Genomic DNA, 20047 nt, shown 5'->3' on the forward strand with positions numbered 1-20047 from the left:
ATATAGTTATATAGTTAACATACATCACAGAGTCTTATAAGTTGTTGATTTTGTGCAATGAGAAAAGCAAAGTCCCAGTACTAATGTATTTAAGAGTGGTTTATGTCATTCTGTTTCTATATATTTCATGAGTAAACATCCTTAATGAACTTGTCTAAAGGTACAACACAGAGCAAATGTACAAAAAATGGATCCTAGTCTAGAATATCCATGTTGTCAGTTATGTGAAAGAGAGGTTTGAGAGTTTCTGTTGAATGTTATCTATTTAAATCAAGGTGGATGATGAAATGCATCAGTAACCTGGGAACTAGTTATGGGTACGAGAGAACTGTTGCAGAATACTGTATGTGAGAAGGATTCATGTGTTCCAGATGAAGAAAGAACTGTTTTAAATGTGATCAACTTGAATCACTGAAGAATATTGAGCAGAAAGTAGAGAAGGCACAATCAGAGGAAGATAACATTGCTCAACTTCAATAGTAGGAATTGCATTACCAACAATGGTTTGTTGGTAATTTATATAGTTAAAATAAAGTTAGTTAATATTTTTGATAGAGTGAGTAGAAAGAAGTAACAGAATTTAGTGAGTGCTTACATAGAGAGGTGGTAAAAACAGAAGTTGAAGTGGTATCAAAATTGTGTGACAGGAAGATACAAAGAGATGTCATGAAAGTGGTGGAGTCTTGTTAGTAAGACTGTAAGACTTTTTGAAGAAACAAGGGAGATGAGTAATTAAAGGAGCAGATCATATTGTATTTCAGAAGATTAGAAATTAATGTGTTTTACATGGGAAGTTGAAAGGTGATGATGAGTTTCCTTACTCGTCTGTTACTTAACTGTTTTTTCTGTGTTTTGGTTTGTTTGGGGGTTTTTTCTTCTTGTTTTTTTCTTTTTTTTTTTTTTTTTCCCTGAGAGATGACTTGCAAAAATTTACATAGCTTTATCCTTTTTTCCTGAATCTTGTACTTGCTTATATGAAATATTCTTTTGTTGCAGGTTTGTGAAGTAAAGAAAAACAGTCTTGAAAATGTTGTCCAGACTCTTTCGAATGCATGGCCTTTTGGTAGCCTCTCATCCATGGGAAGTCATTGTGGGAACAGTGACTCTCACCATCTGTATGATGTCCATGAAGATGTTCACTGGGAATGATAAGATATGTGGCTGGAATTATGAGTGCCCCAAACTTGAAGATGTAAGGATTTAAATTCATGTTGTAGTACTTACTGTTAATCTTTATATGCAGGGTTTTCTGTAGAATAAGATCAGGTTGTGATGTATTAGGAGGAAAGTAGCTATACAGAAAGTTCTTTAATATACAGCATGGGAAAAGAAGGCAATAAAGCTGAATGCAAGCAGTGATGCACCTACAGAAGGTTTTTATTAAACCTATCTTTCAGTGGCATGCTAGCTAGTGAGCAAGCATTTGATATTCATATTGTTTACAATATTTTAATCTTTTTAAGACAGACTAGCAGTGATACTTATTTTATTCCAAAGCTTCATTTTTAGTGCTGCTTCACAATGGATTATTTTTTTTTTGTTACTGAAACTTCGCAAAAGATTACTGCTTAACGTAAAAGCTAACTAAATCACTTTGTATTTCAAATAGGATGTTCTGAGCAGTGACATCATCATCCTGACAATCACGCGCTGTATAGCAATCCTTTACATATATTTCCAGTTCCAGAACCTAAGGCAGCTTGGGTCAAAATACATTTTAGGTACTGTATCTGATGCTTTTATTTATTTATTTGCTGTATGCATTTCAATTGTTTTTTTTTTTAATATAAACTAGTAATAAATATGAGAGTTTTAATACTTATGTACAGAACAGAATTATTTTAATTTTTTGCTAGACAGCAGAATAAATAAATGTTCTGCATAAATCAAAGTGCAATTCTTTGAGAGATTGTGTAGGATTATATAAACACTGGAAATGTGATTATTGAAATAACTGTGAAACTAAAAATATAGAGCTGTTTAAGCCAGTTTTCAGTTTTGCTGATAAAAAGAAGATTTGTGGCTTTTACTTCTCACAGTCTTACTTTGCAGTACAAATTGTAGATTTAAATATCTGTATAAAAATAGCACCCTCATCAGTTTGTATCTCATCTGCTGTTTATGCAGTCTTAGATTAGAATTGCCAAATTGCCATTTGTTGGCTTCAGAATTGATCTAAAGGCATAGTGTTTCTTTCTTCCTTTTTTTTTTCTTCTCTCCCACTATATAAAAAAGAATTTTCCTTGTGTGTTTGTTTGGTTTTGGGGTTTTTTTGTGGTTTGTTTTTTTTTTTTTTTTTAAGGTATTGCTGGCCTCTTCACAATCTTCTCAAGTTTTGTTTTTAGTACAGTGGTAATTCACTTCTTGGATAAAGAATTGACAGGTTTAAAGTAAGTAATGAATTGTTATTCTGGATTTCTTGCTTGAATTTTTTTTCCTGTACAATAAACCTTGAATTTTACGCTTAATATATGCCTCTCTCTTTCAGTGAAGCTTTACCATTTTTCCTGCTTCTGATTGATCTTTCAAGAGCAAGTGCATTAGCCAAATTTGCACTCAGTTCCAACTCGCAGGTGAGGGCTTTTTTTGTTGTTTGTTTTTTTTTTTTGGTTGGTTAGGTTTTTTGTGTTTGCTTTTTGCAATGGAGCTTTTGAATTTAATATTCAAAGATTAATAATCCAGGTGGAGAGACATACAGGTGAATACTGTATTGGCGATACATAAAAAGGATCAGATTTAATCCATATTCCGTTCTGTATTGTTTTTTATTCAGATCAGTGTTCAATTGAATAATAACACTGTACAACTAGTGTACATAATCTTGTGAGCCAAGTTAATTGTATGTATGAGTACTTTATAGGTTCAGAACTTTAAGCAGCAATGCTTATAGCTCTATTAAGGAGCCTAGAGTTCCTAGATTGAAGCCTTCCATGTATTGATGAAAAAAGTTAATTTGTAGGGCTCAGGAGCAGTATATCACGGAACTGTCAGAGTTGGAAGGGACCTCTAGAGATCATCTAGTCCAACTCCCCCGCTAAAGCAGGATTGCCTAGAGCACATGACTCAGGACTGCGTCCAGGCGGGTCTTGAAAATCTCCAGAGAAGGGGACTCTACAACCTCCCTGGGCAGCCTGTTCCAGTGCTCTGTCACCCTCACTGTAAAGTTCTTCCTCATATTTGAATGGAACTTCCTATGTTGCAGCTTGTGCCCGTTGCCCCTCGTCCTGTCACTGGGAACCACTGAAAAGAGTCTGGCTCCATCCTCCTTGAACCCACCCTTTAGGTACTTGTAAACATAGATAAGGTCTCCCCTCAGCCTTCTCTTCTCCAGGCTAAAGAGTCCCAGCTCTCTCAGCCTTTTCTCATAAGGGAGATGCTCCAATCCCTTAAACATCTTTGATGCCCTATGCTGGACTCTCTCCAGTAGTTCCCTGTCTCTCTTGAACTGGGGAGCTCAGAACCGGACGCGGTATTCCAGTTGTGGCCTCACCAGTGCAGAGTAGAGGGGGAGGATGACCTCCCTCGACCTACTGGCCACACTCTTCCCTATGCAGCCCAGGATTCCATTGGCCCTCTTGGCAACAAGGGCACGTTGCTGGCTCATGGATAGTTTACTATCCACCAGGGCTCCCAGATCCTTCTCCTCAGAAGTGCTTTCCAGCAGGTCCACCCCTAACCTATATTGGTGCCTGGGGTTCTTCCTCCCCAGGTGCAGGACCCTACACTTGCCCTTGTTGGACCTCGTTAGGTTCTTCTCTGCCCAGCTCTCCAGCCTGTCCAGGTCATGCTGGATGGCAGCACGGCCCTCCGGGGTGTCAGCCACCCCTCTCAGTTTGGTATCATCAGCGAACTTGCTGAGGATACACTCGGTCCCCTCGTCCAGGTCATTGATGAATATGTTGAACAAGACTGGACCCAGTACTGACCCCTGGGGGACACCACTGGTTACAGGCCTGCAACTCGACCCTGCTCCATTAATCACAACCCTCCGAGTTCTGTCACACAGCCAGCTCTCAATCCACCTCACTGCCCTCTCGTCTAGCCCACACTTCCTCAGTTTCCTAATGAGGATGTTATGGGAGACAGTGTCAAAAGCCTTGCTGAAGTCAAGGTAGATGACATCTGCTGCTCTCCCCTCATCCAGCCATCCAGTTATAACATCATAGAAGGCTATCAGATTGGTCAAGCATGATTTACCCTTGGTAAATCCATGTTGACCACTTCCAATAACTTCCTGTTCTTCAACATGTTTGGAGATGACATCCAGAATGAATCGTTCCATTACCTTCCCAGGGACAGAGGTGAGACTAACTGGCCTGTAGTTTCCCAGGTCCTCCTCCTTGCCCTTTTTGAAGACTGGAGTGATATTTGCCTTCCTCCAGTCCTCAGGTACCTCTCCTGTTCTCCATGACCTTTCAAAGATGATGGAGAGTGGCCCAGCAATAACATCTGTTAGTTCTCTCAGCACTCGTGGGTGTATCCCATCAGGGCCCATGGACTTATGGATGTCCAGTTTGGCCAAGTGGTCTCTAACCCAGTCCTCCTCTACTGAGGGAAAATCTTCTTCTCTCCAGACCTTCCCCCTTGTCTCCAGGGTCTGAGATTCATATAAATAGACATTTAATGTTATAATGCCAATACAGAAAAAAACATATTTTCTAGACAAAAATTTTAGCAGAACAAACATGGCATATGTGTAGATAAATACATATTCACGCTCTAATGCAATTAACACAGCACAACATGAAGGTTCGACAATATATCTTGCCCATTGTACATTGGAATGGTCATTTCCTAATATTCTAAGTTCTGAAATAAAAGTATTTTTAATGAAATTCATTTATACCTACAAAATACTGTACATGGTAATTGAGCATAATAATTGGGACAAAAATACAGTATAACATACAGTAATATACTATAACATACTGTATATATGAGTATATTGTACATTCTTTATATATGCAATATTATAGTGTGTTGTATATTATCATATAATAATTACGAGTATAGAATTTTTTATTCATTTTCAAAAAAGTATTTCGCAAATAGGTTTTCACCACAGCTTCTCTCCCTCTCCCCTCATACCACCACCACCACTAACAACAAAACAGCAGCAGACCTCTAGAGTTTTCCATGCCTGGCTTCTGGAGGAAATCCCTTTCTCCCCAGGGCAGTCTTAGTGTCTTTTATGTCCTCTTTTTTTGACAACTGAGTCTAGAGAGTTAAATAATTTTTTTTAAAAAAGGATACGGATATGTGGTTGCAAGAACTTTTGAGATGCCATGACATAAGTGGCTTCTATTTTATGTCTTGAAGTGTAGAAGTCCTGTTCTTCTGCATGTACTTTAATTAAAGTCTGTGCCCATCAGTGTTGTAGGAGCTTAGAATACTGATGAGCCAAAGGTGGAGACTTTTAAAATTAAATAATCTTGTTGTGTAAATAAAGACTGTCAAAGTACAATAGTTTATGGGAAATGAAGCAATTAAAGAATGTATTCTCTCATAATAATTCATTTTCAATGTCTGTTTTATAAGGCCTTATCACCATAATACTACTCAATTTACTAATCATGTTATGTGCACTCCCTTACTTTGGTGGTTTTGGTTTTTTTTTGTCTTTATGCTAATGTAATTTTTAGGATGAAGTAAGAGAAAATATTTCACATGGAATGGCAATTTTAGGCCCTACGTTTACACTGGATGCACTTGTGGAGTGCCTTGTGATTGGTGTTGGTACTATGTCAGGTGAGACCTTGTATTGTTCCCATCATTCCTGTTAACACCTTGAAGCTGCTAAAACTTTATCTTGGGCATTCTTAAAAATGAATAACACTTTCAGTACATGCACACCTATTTCATATTCTTGCAAAAACTAATGCTCCAAAAAATGACTCCAGGTGAAAAAAAGTTATTCTAGTTCAATAAAAATTAACCAATTCACTTTGTTGTTTCCCCCCTCAATCTTTTGATCTTCATCAGTTCTGTGTGCAGCAGCAGTTGTCTTTCCTTAAAAAGAAAACATTGAATGTAATAAGCAAAGGATTTTTGTGTGCAAATGACCAATTTCTTTGTAAAATAAATTGCAGTTCCATAGTAAGTACTAAAGTGGGGGTTTTTTTGTTTGTCTGTTTTGTGAGTGTTTGGGGTTTTTGTTTGTGTTTTTTTTTTTTAAACTATCTTGCATGCCTTAAAGGCATCTTTCAAAGCACGCACTTTTGAAATTCTTTTGGACCTTGGGGGGGGGGGTGGGGGGGTGGGGAGGGAAATATGTGTTAATAAGCTGTTTCCCTGTTTACATCTAGGGGAAAACCACTTCGTTTTGGTATAGCATGTAATTGATTTTTTTTTTTTTTTTTAAATTATTTATACTGTTAGCTCTGTCTAACACAGGGGGTTCTGTAATGCATGTGTGACATGGCATATTGACTTTTTATAGATACCAGACTTGTGAAAGAGTAGGTGGGGTATATACTGTTTTAGTCCCTGAACACTTAATTGGCCGTCTTTTGCAAGGGATTTCAATACATAATGTTGGCTAATTGTTCTTTGCTTGGATGAGGGAGGAGTTTCATGCTTTCATTGTCAATCTGTAATATCTCAGTAAACTGTAATTATTTTTATATTTATTTAGATTTACACTTTAAAAATTTTCTGTATACCATACCATAAATACATATTATGCTGGAATAAGCTAATACAAAATGACTAGGGCGTAACATGCTTGTTTTTCATTAATCTAGACAGTTTCCTCTCTAGTCTGCAGTGTCAGTTTAATGGTTTCTTTCTTGCTTCTGTAACACTTCAAGTATATAGAAAGCCTGATGCGTACTCAGATGTTAAAAACTTTTTTTTTTTTTATGTAGGTGTACGACAACTTGAAATTATGTGCTGCTTTGGCTGTATGTCTGTTCTTGCCAACTACTTTGTCTTTATGACCTTCTTTCCAGCTTGTGTGTCCTTGGTATTAGAGGTAAGACCAACTTCGGCACAACATCAAGCTTAGTATTCAGACCCTGTGCTTCTTGTAGGCTATGCATTTCATCACTGAGGTATACACCAGCACATTTGTCTTCCTTTAGAGGTGAACAGGAAATGCATGGAAAAAGTTATGGTGGTTCAGCTGATGGATGTAACTTGTTAATGCCATTGTAAATGAGTCACACTTAATAGCATGAGTACTGATCTAAAGCAGAGTAAACAAATTCTATTTTAAATTAATGGCTGTCCAGGTTTTTTCACTAGTTAAAAGCTAACATAGCCTACAGTCTACTGTTTAGCCTAACTCTTTTGTTGGTAACTTATTAATGATCAAATAAAAATATAGTGGTGAAACTCATTTGTTGGTTCTTCTAATACATACTAAATAGGACCTGTTTTTTAAATTTTGTTATTTTTGCAGCTTTCGAGAGAGTCTCGTGAAGGGCGTCCCATATGGCAACTTAGCCATTTTACTCGTGTTCTGGAAGAAGAAGAAAATAAACCAAATCCTGTAACACAGAGGGTCAAAATGATTATGGTTTGTGGCTTTTCACCTGTAGTTATACAATCAGTAAGATGTCCTGGTGCAATGAATAAAACTTTTGTTTTCTATAGACGTGTTCTCTATCCCATTAGTCTGGTTTACCATGGTAAATTTTAATAACGTCCCCTGTATCTACACCTAAAGTCTTCCTGCATATGCCACTTCTGTGCAAAACACTCATGGCTTTTTCATGTGTTATTGAGCCAAGACGAAGGATGTGGTAGAACAGCTTCAAAGCTATGAGTGTTATGATAGGCCAAAAATGTTGATGAGAGGTGTGGAAAATCAGCCTTTAGCTTTAGACTTTGGAGGCATGGGAAACAAAACAAACAAACAAAAAAATCCCCAAAAGTTTAATCTTAGTAGGTTAGATACCTCATTACAGTTGAAAAATTAATGTTTGTTTTGTGTTTTTAATACAGTCGCTGGGTTTGGTTCTTGTTCATGCCCACAGTCGCTGGATAGTGGAACCAGTTGCTCAAAACAGTACTGTAGAAAATGCAGTGGGATTGGATGAGAATGCACCGAAGAGAATTGAACCTAATGTTTCACTATGGCAGTTCTACCTTTCTCGGTAGGTGACTTCACAGAAGAGAAGTGTATTTCCTCGATTAGGGTCTATTCTCCAGTGCTGCCAAGCTATGGTCCTAGGGTACAACACTTGTAAACTTTCAGATCTGACCACTGTAGGATTTCTTGGAATTGGAGATGTCATTTCATAAGAAATATTTCAATATTATGCTGTTTGTTCAATCATCTCCTTGAAGTAATAAGGACATGATCAGGAACCAGCTGTCCTGTATGCATCATAACGCTATCTTTTCCCACTAGCACTGACACCTTTCAGAGCACACTGGAAAATAAATTTTCTGACTGCACTAGAGTAATTATTTATGCAGAGCTTCTGACCATTCACATACAAGTGCAAAAGCATGCTTGAATGACCTGATAGAAATGTTTTTTGACAGGAATTTCAGTAACTGTATAAATGATGATCAAACTACTACCCTTTCTAAAGCAAAGGGATGTTAGAATGTTGTTATAAACAAACAAATTGTATATACCATGTATTTAGTTCTTGATTTGTCGTTTTTAGAATGGCCAGTATGGATATTGAACAAGTAATCACCCTTGGATTAGCCCTTCTCCTTGCTGTGAAATATATTTTCTTTGAGCAAGCAGAGACTGAATCCACACTCTCACTGAAGAATCCCATAACATCTCCAATGATGGTCCGGAAAAAGGTCCCTGAGAACTGTTACAGGAAGGAATCTGGATTTCTGAAAAACAATTGGATATATAACACAGTAGAAGAAATTTTAGCTCCCAAAGATGGAAATGGTAATTTTGGGCATTTTAAAGTCTGAACCTATTCCTGACTATTTGGAACAAATAGTGAAACCATAGAATTGTCTAGATTGGAAGGGACCTTTCAGGTCATCGAGTCCAACCATAAAATGGAGCCTGTGAGCTGTGGTACTGCCAGGCAAAATCTGTGTTAGCATGTTGTATTTGGGATCAAAATTTAAGATTTTTGTAAACCAAAGTTTGTTTTAATTGTCTTTATGCAGCTGAAGTCATAAAACCTGTATTAGCAGAGTCATCAGCCAAGGATACGTTTGTAGTTCGCAGTTGCAACCCTGTGGAAACTTCATTTCTTAATAGAAAAGAAGAAGAAGTTGAGTTACCTAAAGAAACACGTTCTATTGCAGAATGTGTTTGTATACTTGGAAATGCAGAGGTATGGAAAAATAATGTATTTTTTTAACCTCTACTGTAACATCTGATTTAAAAATTCTTACAGTTCATTTTCCAGCTTTAAAATCACAGAATGGTAGGGATTGGAAGGGACCTTTGGAGATCATTTAGTCCAACGCCCCTGCCAAAGCAGGTTCACCTAGAGCAGGTTCGACAGGAAAGCATCCAGGTGGGTTTTGAAGGTCTCCAGAGAAGGAGACTCTACAACCTCTCTGGGCAGCCTGTTCCAGTGCTGTTACCCTCAAAGTAAAGAAGTTTTTCTTCATGTTCAGATGGAATTTCCTGTGTTCCAGCTTGTGCCCATTGCCCCTTGTCCTGTCACCAGGCACCACTGAAAAGAGCCTGACCCCATCCTCTTAACACCTGCCCTTTAGATATTTATAAGCATAAGGTCCCCTCTCAGTCTTCTCTTCTCCAGGTCAAACAGACCCAGGCCTCTCAGCTTTTCCTCATAAGAGAGGTGCTCCAGTCCCTTGATCATCTTTGTAGCCCTCTGCTGGACTCTTTCCAGTAGTTCCCTGTCTTTCTTGAAGTGAGGAGCCCAGAACTGGACACAGTACTCCAGATGTGGCCTCCCCAGGGCAGAGTAGAGGGGGAGGATGACCTCCCTCGACCTGCTGGTCACACTCTTTTTAATGCACCCCAGGAGACCATTGGTCTTCTTGGCCACAAGGGCACATGCTGCCTCGTGGTCAACTTCTTGTCTGCCAGGATTCCCAGGTCCCTCTCTGCAGAGCTGCTTTCCAGCAGGTCAGCCCCACCTGTACTGGTGTATGGGGTTATTCCTCCCTAGATGCAGCACCCTACACTTGCCCTTGTTGAATTTCATCAGGTTTTCTTCCGCCCAGCTCTCTAGCCTGTCACGGTCTCGCTGTATGGTGGCACAGCCTTCTAGTGTGTCAGCCACCCCTCCCAGTTTTGTGTCATCAGCAAACTTGCTGAGGGTACACTCTATCCCCTCATCCAGGTCATTGACGAATATGTTGAACAAGACTGGACCCAGTACTGACCCCTGGGGAACACCTATCGACCATAATGTCGTTCTTCAGAGAATTATATTGCTTTAGTAACTTCGGAGGGGAACACCAAAAACAAGGGGGAGAAACAAAACAACACCCTTTCATTAGTCACTTCTTCTCCAGACAGTTTCTTTTGTGTTTTTTTTTTTTCTTCGATACAGATAAGAAAAACAAGTGTATGTTTTTGAAGTTGTAAAGAAGTAATCTTTTATTATGAGTCTCCCTCTATCCCTAAAATTTGGAGGGGAGCAGCTTCATCATTCATGCCATACCAAGTAACTGAAGCTTCATCATGTATGCATATAAGTTGGTGTCTGAGAAAATATTTTCTATTATATCCTATTACAGAGTAGTAGGGGTTGGAAGGGACCTTTGGAGATCATCTTGTCCAACTCCCCTGTCAAAGCAAGTTCATCTAGAGCAACTTGGACAGGAACACATCCAGGCGGGTTTTGAAACGCTCCAGAGAAGGAGATTCCACTATACTTGTCCTACTATAAAACCTGACATTGGTAGTTGGTTCCTTTAGATGTTCTCTGATATTGTCAAAGTAAAGTTGTTACCCTTTTTCATTTGGAAACATTTAAAAGGATTTTCACCAAGAGAATCTATACTTTACCTCCCCACCTTTTACTTTTCCAGAAGGGAGCAAAATTCCTTACTGATGCTGAGGTCATCAGCTTAGTTAATGCTAAGCATATTCCTGCATACAAATTGGAAACCGTAATGGAAACTCAAGAGCGAGGTGTGTCCATTCGCAGACAGATGTTATCGAAGAAACTTCCTGAACCTTCATCTTTGCAATATCTTCCTTATAGGAATTACAATTATTCTTTGGTACGTAAAAGGCATACAAGCAAAACCATTTTCCAAATCTATGAAATATCTGCTCCATGTGATGTATATGAATTAACAATGAGCTTGGTCAAAACTGATGGGGGGGGCGCAAACATAAGGCACTACCCTTTAATGTTTTTGATGTTTTTAAACCTAGGGAGCTGTGGTAAGTTTTGTAGCTTACCAAAAAAATATTTCCTACCTAGGTACACAGTTGCCTTATCTCCTAAATGCAGAATTCTACTCATACTGAGCCTGAGTTCAGCTGAATGAAAATAGTACCTTAAACTTCCATTTTAACTTGAGCTCATATAAAATTAATTTAACAGTATTAAATTAACTTTTTTAATAGTATTTAAGACTTAATAAGATTCAATAGATCTGCCAAATACTAGACTCTAACAGTATTAGCTGTTGATAGCTGTAACTTTCTGAGGTAGTAGTTGGTTGCTTTATTGGTAGGGTTGTGGGCTTTTTGCTAAGATGCCTTGTAGTCACATGCATAGTATGTAGCATGCTGTACTGTATCAGTGTATGTGTAACCTTAATGATACCTTTCTATTATTTTTGTAAGGTTATGGGAGCTTGCTGTGAAAATGTGATTGGATATATGCCTATTCCTGTAGGCGTAGCAGGACCACTATTTTTGGATAACAAAGAGTTTCACGTTCCAATGGCAACAACGGAAGGATGTCTTGTAGCAAGCACAAACAGAGGATGTAGAGCAATATGTGTAAATATTGTTTGACTAGCTTGAAAAATTTTCTATATTATAAAACATATTTGGGGGTGATACAAAGTGTTGGGGTTTTTTTGACTTCCTAAAAACTAAAATTTACTTTCAGTAATCTTATTTTGTGTCATGGTTTAACCCCAGTCAGCAACTAGGACCACACAGCCGCTCACTCACTTCTCACACCCCCCCAGTGGGATGGGGAGAAGAATTGGAAAAACAAGGAAAACTTGTGGGTTGAGATACAGACAGTTTAATAGGTAAAGCAAAAGCCCTGCATGCAAGCAAAGCAAAACAAGGAATTAATTCACTACTTCCCATCGGCAGGCAGATGTTCAGCCATCTCCAGGAAAGCAGGGCTCCATCGCACGTAACAGTTACTTGGGAAGACAAAATGCCATAACTCTGAACATCCCCCCTTCCATCTTCCCCTAGCTTTTTATATACTGAGCATGACGTCATATGGTATGGAATATCCCTTTGGTCAGTTGGGGTCAGCTGTCCTGGCTGTGTCTCCTCCCAACTTTTTGTGTACTCCCAGCCTACTTGCTAGTGGGGTGGTACAAGGAGTAGAAAAGGCCTTGACTGCTTAGTGAAAACCAAAACTATCAGTGCGTTATCGACATCATTCCCATCCCAAATCCAAAACACAGCACCACACCAGCTGCCATCAAGAAAGTCAACTCCATCCCAGCCGAAACCATGACACTTTGTTTCCCTTCTGCTTTGATTTTTTTAGCTTGGTGGAGGAGCAAGTAGCTGCATTCTGGCAGATGGGATGACTCGAGGACCTGTTGTAAGGCTGCCTACTGCTTGCCAGGCTGCAGAAGTGAAAGTTTGGCTTGAAAGCCCTGAAGGCTTTAAAATAATGAAGGAAGCTTTTGACAGCACAAGTAGGTTAGTACAATGGCTATTCCAGCCTTATTTCCTGATATAAGACCCGTGTGGGTGGTAGAAAGCTCCTAATTGTGTTTCTGTGTAATGCAGTATGGGAAATTACTTATTTGAGCTATCCCATGTAGTGTCAATATAAGAAAACAAAAGTCACTCTGGCTATATACCAAGGCTAGTAATAAACATTTTCTGATAATAAGTGGTAAAGAACTAGATCATAGCAACAAATACATTTGCATTGTGTAATACTCAATACATAATTTTGTCTAAGCATTTAAAAATTGATTATTTGAAGTTTTAGTAGTTATTATGCAAAAAGTAATTATTAACACTAGTAATATCATCTGAAAGGCTAGATTCCAAACTTTGAATTAATTTGTGAAGTTCCAGAGACTACAGGATAAACTAATGCTAGAACTGAAATGCTTAAAAAATGTAAAATGGTATTAAGAGTAAGTTTATTTCAAGCCCTAGAGTTTATTCTAAGACTTAAGATTACCTGCTTTCTTGAGGAAGATTTGGAAAGATTTCCTTATCAGTTCTGTTTCTTACTAATCTTAAAAGTGTTGCCCAAGGACATATGTATATTTTGGTGAGAATAACTCATGCTGCTGTTTAAATGCAGTGTTTCCTGGGTTTTGTTTGACTCTTACTCTGTATGAATAAAGCTTTGACTTGTGGAGCTTGCACTGTTGTTGATGATAGTTTTACAGCAAGGCAAAACCCATGCTGACTTAAGAATTTCCAAAGGCCTCATTTTTAGTTTATACCTGGTAGTCAGATGTTTTAGGGAATACAAAGGAGTTAGTTAAATTTATGTTAGCACATGTTTTATTTCATGAAGTCTAGGGATAGAAAGCATAAAAAGGCAGTGAACACTTTAAAAGTGAACATTTTAAAGTATTTACTTGAGAGAACTACATGCATGGTAGCCGTGATGGTTTTTTCCTGCACTGAGGGAGGAGTACAGATAGCACAGTGTAGTTAAATGCTATCTGCAAAGATTTACTGTCATTTTGCCAGTTAAAACTAATTTAATCTTTTTCCTTGAGGATTGTAAGTAATTAAATTTTCTTGCAGGTTTGCCCGCCTACAAAAACTCATCATCAGTTTGGCTGGTCGTAACCTTTATATCCGTTTTCAGTCTGGAACAGGGGATGCAATGGGAATGAATATGATTTCAAAAGTAAGGTCCAGTCCCCTTAAGTCTCTCATAAACATGTATTTCTTTTAAAAATAAATAAATGTATCCTACCAGTCTGTGACTACCTGGCATGTAAAGACAGAAAGATAAGACATACCATTGTTTGCAGTACTGTAAAATAATAAGTGTTTGACCTTGTCAAGCGTAAACAAAATAGGATGAGAACGATGAAAGAAAAAGGTTTAAAGTAACTTTGTATTATAGTTTATTATTTTTTAAACAAAGTATTCTTGATAATATGGAAGTTTAAGCTGTTTGCTCTATTGCTTTGAGCCAAAGGTTTTTATACAGCAGTAATTTAATCTGTTACTGTGTTATCACCCCTTGTGAATAAGGGATTAGAAATCTGGTGAGTGGCAGCGGGGGTTGTTCTCTTTGTTTGATTGGTTTTGGGTTTTATGCAAACAGGTGGAAGAACCTGAGACGTGACCCATAGATTGGGAGGGGGCTTGTACTGTTTGAGACTATATAGATTAGGCAATCAGTATTACAATTTAAATTTATCAGAACCATTACATAAATGGATCTGGCCATAGACAGGTACTAAATATAGCAGACCTTTTGTCTGACTTCCTAGTGTAGAGAAGCTCTTTCCGCTATGTCCAAAGTGAATTCATTTCATGCTTGTACTGTCTGCCTTGGTTCATGTTGCATCTTCAGTATGGTAAACATATGCCCGTTCACCTAGAATGCATCCAGAGAGTCCATATGTACTGGGAAGAACCAATTATTCCCCATATAATTCCCAAAGTAGTTAGAAAAAGGATAGTGATAGTTTTTTTTTTTAATCTTTTTTTTTCTCTCTCTCTCCTGTTTCAGGTTCCTTCCTGAAATCATGTTCTTTTCTTCAGCTGTAACTGATGATCTGATTAGACTTAATCTAATCTTGCTGTTCCGCTGTCCTTGAGTAGCTTGTTTTGCAACCGTAATGATATACTAGCCCTATATCTGTTTCGCTTTTAACAGGGTACTGAAAAAGCACTGGCAAGGTTGAATGAAGAGTTTCCTGATCTCCAGGTTATAGCTATTAGTGGTAACTATTGTACAGACAAAAAACCTGCTGCTATAAATTGGATAGAAGGAAGAGGGAAGTCTGTTGTCTGCGAAGCAGTCATTCCAGCCAAGGTTGTTAGAGAAGTAAGTGTCTGCTTTATTTCATTTGTTTATAAAAATGAATATCTTTTACAAAACTGATACATATTTTACAGTACAGATATAACTGTAAGTTGTGTTCCATGTAAGGATGATCCATATGTGTATTTTTAGATGACTGCTGTAGGTCATTTTTCCTGAGAACCTCTTACAATAAATATAAGAGAGTGAAAGGAAAAAAATAAGATAATGTGCTACATATTTAATGATGGTTATCTAGTTGAAGGCATTAGGATTTTCACTTTTTACCTTTGAAAAAAATTATGCCACAGTTTGATAGTGGTGTGTTGTTTTTTGGGTTTGGTTTTTTTGGTTGTTTTGGGGTTGGTGTGTTTTTTTGTTTTTTTTTTTATACACATGGAATTTTGCCTGACATTGTACCCAGTCATTTTGATCAGTTCACTCACTTATTGTCTCTTGCACAAACCTGGCATTCTCTTCAAAGTTTATATGCCCCCCCACTACAATGAAAACAGATAATCAGGTGCTTCACTTGATTCTAAAGCTGCCTTAGCTTCTTGCATGTTAAAGGTTACCCTTCATAACCAGTGCCAGTCCTAGCCCCTGGGAAACTTGTCCTACATCATAAGAGCTATCTTAGATTCTCTTCCACCTGAGCTCAGAAGATTGGCTATATGTGTCAGACCAAATCCATTGCCTATTACCTGGTTGCCAGCACTGGCCATGACAGACGGTATCTAGGGAGGAGTTTACTACACCATACTCAGAATAGACTTCCACCAACATGTTCAAGATTGTATGAATTGGTGCTTTAGTATTTGATAGATTTATTTTTATCCCCCCCCCCCATTTGTCCAGTCCCTTCTGTGAAAATAAGTAAACTTTTAGTACTAATATACAGCGCAGAATTCCACAGTGCAGCAACACCTTGCGTGAAGAACTATCTCCTTTTTGTTGTTGATATCATTTGACAATGCTCCAGTTTGTACTGGAAGAAATACTTAAGACTTTTGTCTTCTTTCTACTGCTCAAGACTTTATAGCTCTAACAAAGCTCTTCTACCTTCCCAGCTATTCTAATTTTCAGACTGAAAAGTACTAGTTTCTCTATGAGGAATGAATAAAAAGACTGTCCTAGTGTGTCTTTGAACATCCTTATCTCTGGATCTTTTTCAATTCTAAAACTTCTAAAATTCTGGGTATGGAGTTGGACACAGTATTCAAAGTGTGTGTGTGCAAGCTGGATTTATACATTGGCATAAGTATGTGTTTTGGTTTTGCTTCCTAGTAGTTTCCTAACTTTCAAATTGTTTGCATGTTTGCATTTTTACTGTCAATTCAGTGGCAATATCTACTATAACCACAAGATTTCATTCCAGAGTAATAATGGGGAGCCCATCCTTTGGTAATTGGTATCGATAGTTTTTAAGTAATTTTGGGATGGTTTTTCCCACCCCTCAACTATGTACATCACTAAACTTACTTACATTGAACTCTAATATATTAAACATCATATTTTTGTCAGTATTGTAGACTTAGCACAGATCTCTGTCATCAGTCGCTATTCCTACTACACTGGAATATATTAAATTTTATTCACAATGCTATCTATCTTGTTTGTTCTCTTTTGATCATTTTTATACTAAATTCTGTGTAAATATCTGAAGGTTTCAAAATGCAGTCAATATAGTACAAATATGTCACTTAATTTGATATTACTGTGCACAATGTTTATTTAGCAGTGTAGCACGGTGTTGTGTTTAAACTCTTCAGTTTAGCTCTGTATTCTTATGTGGAGCAACTTGGGAGGAAAATCGCTATCACGTCAAGGTGAATTAATAGGATATTTCTGCCAAGTTGATTTTGTTTGTTTTATACTGAAGAATGAGAATTTGAAATGGAGAAGGTAGCTGATGAATTTTTCTTAAAGGCATGTGCAAGTCCAAACCCTTTACACTGACTTTTCATTGTTACTTGGACAATGCAGTCTGCATTTGAAAGGGTTCCTTTTGAACAAAAATAAAAGTAGATATCTAGGACAATGATTGAGTCAAGGGGTGGGGGCTTATTAAATATGAAATGAGGTATTTCTACTCCTGCCTAAGGAATGGTGTAGTAAAAGTGTATCTGCCTAGGTACTGAAGACAACTACAGAAGACGTAGTTGAAGTCAATATAAACAAAAATTTGGTGGGTTCTGCGATGGCTGGTAGCATAGGTGGCTACAATGCACATGCAGCAAACATTGTGACAGCTATCTACATTGCCTGTGGTCAGGTAGGTTTGTTTTATACCAACTCAGCTTTTCTTTAATTCAGTAATTCTTAACCAAACACTTAATTGAGTTTTTTGTTTTGTTTCTTCTTCCTGATCTAAAGGATGCTGCACAGAATGTGGGCAGCTCTAATTGTATCACTTTGATGGAGCGAACTGGTTTCACCAATGAAGACCTGTACATCAGCTGCACAATGCCTTCTATAGAAATAGGAACTGTTGGTGGAGGCACCAATTTGCTTCCACAGCAGGCCTGTTTGCAGGTATAAAGCAGAAAGTTTAAAGTAATTTAGCTTCCTAAATCAAAGATCGCTTTCATGTTGTGTCCGAGTAACGTGGGAATGGGGCTTCTTGAAACTTGGTGGATTTTACATTAAAATTTTAGAATTATCTAATTGTTTTCATATATCTTATTCTTAAAGCTCAAGATCTTTAATATTTAATATTAAAGAAACTTAAAGCTAGTTGATTGGATATTGTTTGGAATGGCTTAAAATTTAGCATACATTTACTTAGATTTCATATTTTTTCTCTTCAGATGTTAGGGGTTCAAGGTGCAAGCCAAGATAACCCTGGTGAAAATGCCCGTCAGCTTGCTAAAATTGTATGTGCTACAGTGATGGCAGGGGAATTATCACTAATGGCAGCTCTTGCAGCTGGGCATCTAGTCAAAAGCCACATGATTCACAACAGGTAAGAAATGGAAAAAATTTTTATCTTTCTCTACGGTTCTGCCCTTCTTCCAAGTACACAAGATTCAATAATAATTACATGAATAATAGTTAAAATGATACGCTGCTATTATATGTTACAATCTAATCTTGCTGTTTTTCTTAGGTCAAAAATAAATCTACAAGATCTTCAAGGAACCTGCACTAAGGCAGCAGCTTTGAAATGAAGAATCATTCTATTAACTGACCAGGTACATGGGGGGAGGGGAGAGAATCTGTGAAGTTTAGAATGAAAATCACCTTCAATTCAATGATTTCTGTGGAAGATAAACTGAGAGATCAACGGACTTGTGTGAGACTACTTATGCTTTTGACCTTCTTCAGTGGTTAGAGATGACTTCGCGAAAGAAGTCCTGTCAGGTGTCTTGAATGTGGCTTTGGAATTCTTGCTCTTGCGCATTGTTTTCTGAAGGGTCTGTCTTATGTTTTTACAGGTTGAGATTATTTTGACTAGTAAGCTCCTGGTAACTACCAAGGTGAAAAGTGATATAATGTACTTTCTGTGTTTTAATAAATAAATAAAAAGTTGGTCTAAACTTGGTTTGAATGCATTGGTCCTTGTCATCTTTATTTTCTGGTTAGCCGAGTATGGTTTGGTTTTTTTGGTGTTTTTTTTTTTTTTTTTAAAGTGATGGCAGGCCTAATCACTTTCCATGAACTCCAAATTTTAATTTTGTTTGCATGTAAAACAAGCTTTGAGACAATTTTATTGAATCGTATTAATTTTATAGCAGCCTCTCTATATATATAGTACTTAAATTGCTGCTGCTGCTTCAGCTAAGTAGCATTCAGTGTTTTACCTCCACAATTTAGGTTATTCCTTCATGGAAAATTTGTGACCTATGAAGTGCTGAACTGTTAAATATAATATGTACTGAAGTAGGGAAAAACAGTATCTTCAACTGGGTTGTCATTTTCTTCAGGTAGAAATAATAGATTTTGAAACTAGTACTCCAAAACCAATTACAGGTCAGACAGCTTAGTAACTTCAGCAAATGAAGTTTCTCAAAACTCCTATATTAAAAATAAAAAAATAAAAAAAACCACACAGGAATCAAGGACAGATGTTTACACTTCTATTAAAAGAAGTCTCTTAAGCTACAGTGTGTTTGTATATTCCTAATTAATTAATTTTTTTAACTGTTTGATGCTTATTCCCCAGGAATAGGTGTGTATCCACTGCTTAAGCTGAGATAAAATGAAGCCAGAAAATCACACTGTCCTTTAAAAGGAATTAAAACAAAAAAAAAAACCCTAGTGTTAAACTTTCTTGTTTTGGGGGGGGGGGGCATGTATTTACGTTAAGAAGAAATCTTATCCTTTTTTCAATGATAAGTACTAATTAAGGGAGTTCAGTGAAATGACATGTTACTGCAACAAGCATTTTTTGTATTAAAATACTGTACTTGGACCAGTGAAGCAATCTCAAGTATTCTTAATGTAATACAGAAAACCCAGGTTTATTCTGGTTTGATTCATCTTTGGGAAGATTGCTTAAATGCATCACTCTGCCTAGTTAATCACAGGAGGAAAATTGTTAATATGCTTGATGTTTTTTGGTTTGGTTGGGGGGGAGGGAATCAGTGGATTGGACGGGGTTTCTTACAGGAACACAGCAGCATTCCTAAAGGAGTGACTAGCAGAGGTGTTTTTTCTAATGTGCAAATTTGATATAAACCATGATGGGTTGTTTTGCAGTAGTCGTGAAATGTTAATTTTAGGATCCTGCACAACTTTGAGGTAGCAGCAATTTAAGATTTATTAACACTGGATTAGGTTGTATGATTTTTAACAATGCTTAATCAGCAGCCAATAATGATCAGTGATTTAACAAAATTTGTTATAATCAACACAGCGACTTAAAGATTTGAAAATGGCAAGGTTCACCTGAGACATAGGACAGTTTCCTAAATCAAAGCACACACAAACAGATATAGAGGTTAACCTATATAATTGTTTCC

General features: G+C 37.5%; 1 protein-coding gene across 2 annotated transcripts; it reads left to right on the plus strand.

Moving 5' to 3' along the window:
- Positions 1 to 1027: 1027 nt before the first annotated feature.
- Positions 1028 to 18636, plus strand: LOC141476628 (3-hydroxy-3-methylglutaryl-coenzyme A reductase-like). Of its 2 annotated transcripts, XM_074165406.1 has the most exons (19): positions 1028 to 1192; positions 1610 to 1721; positions 2303 to 2390; positions 2489 to 2573; positions 5643 to 5748; positions 6867 to 6973; positions 7403 to 7519; positions 7948 to 8099; positions 8622 to 8866; positions 9097 to 9266; positions 10945 to 11139; positions 11714 to 11872; positions 12612 to 12769; positions 13847 to 13952; positions 14937 to 15107; positions 17218 to 17358; positions 17460 to 17618; positions 17894 to 18048; positions 18193 to 18636. In XM_074165406.1, exons 1-19 carry the CDS (start codon positions 1028 to 1030, stop codon positions 18251 to 18253), a joined length of 2652 nt encoding a protein of 883 aa, XP_074021507.1. In that variant the 3' UTR covers positions 18254 to 18636. The 2 variants fall into 2 exon arrangements, with proteins under 2 accessions (XP_074021507.1, XP_074021508.1); XM_074165407.1 differs by lacking the exon at positions 11714 to 11872.
- The last annotated feature ends 1411 nt before the right edge of the window (positions 18637 to 20047 follow it).

This window comes from Numenius arquata, chromosome W (assembly GCF_964106895.1).
Source record: "Numenius arquata chromosome W, bNumArq3.hap1.1, whole genome shotgun sequence".
NCBI lineage: Eukaryota > Metazoa > Chordata > Aves > Charadriiformes > Scolopacidae > Numenius > Numenius arquata.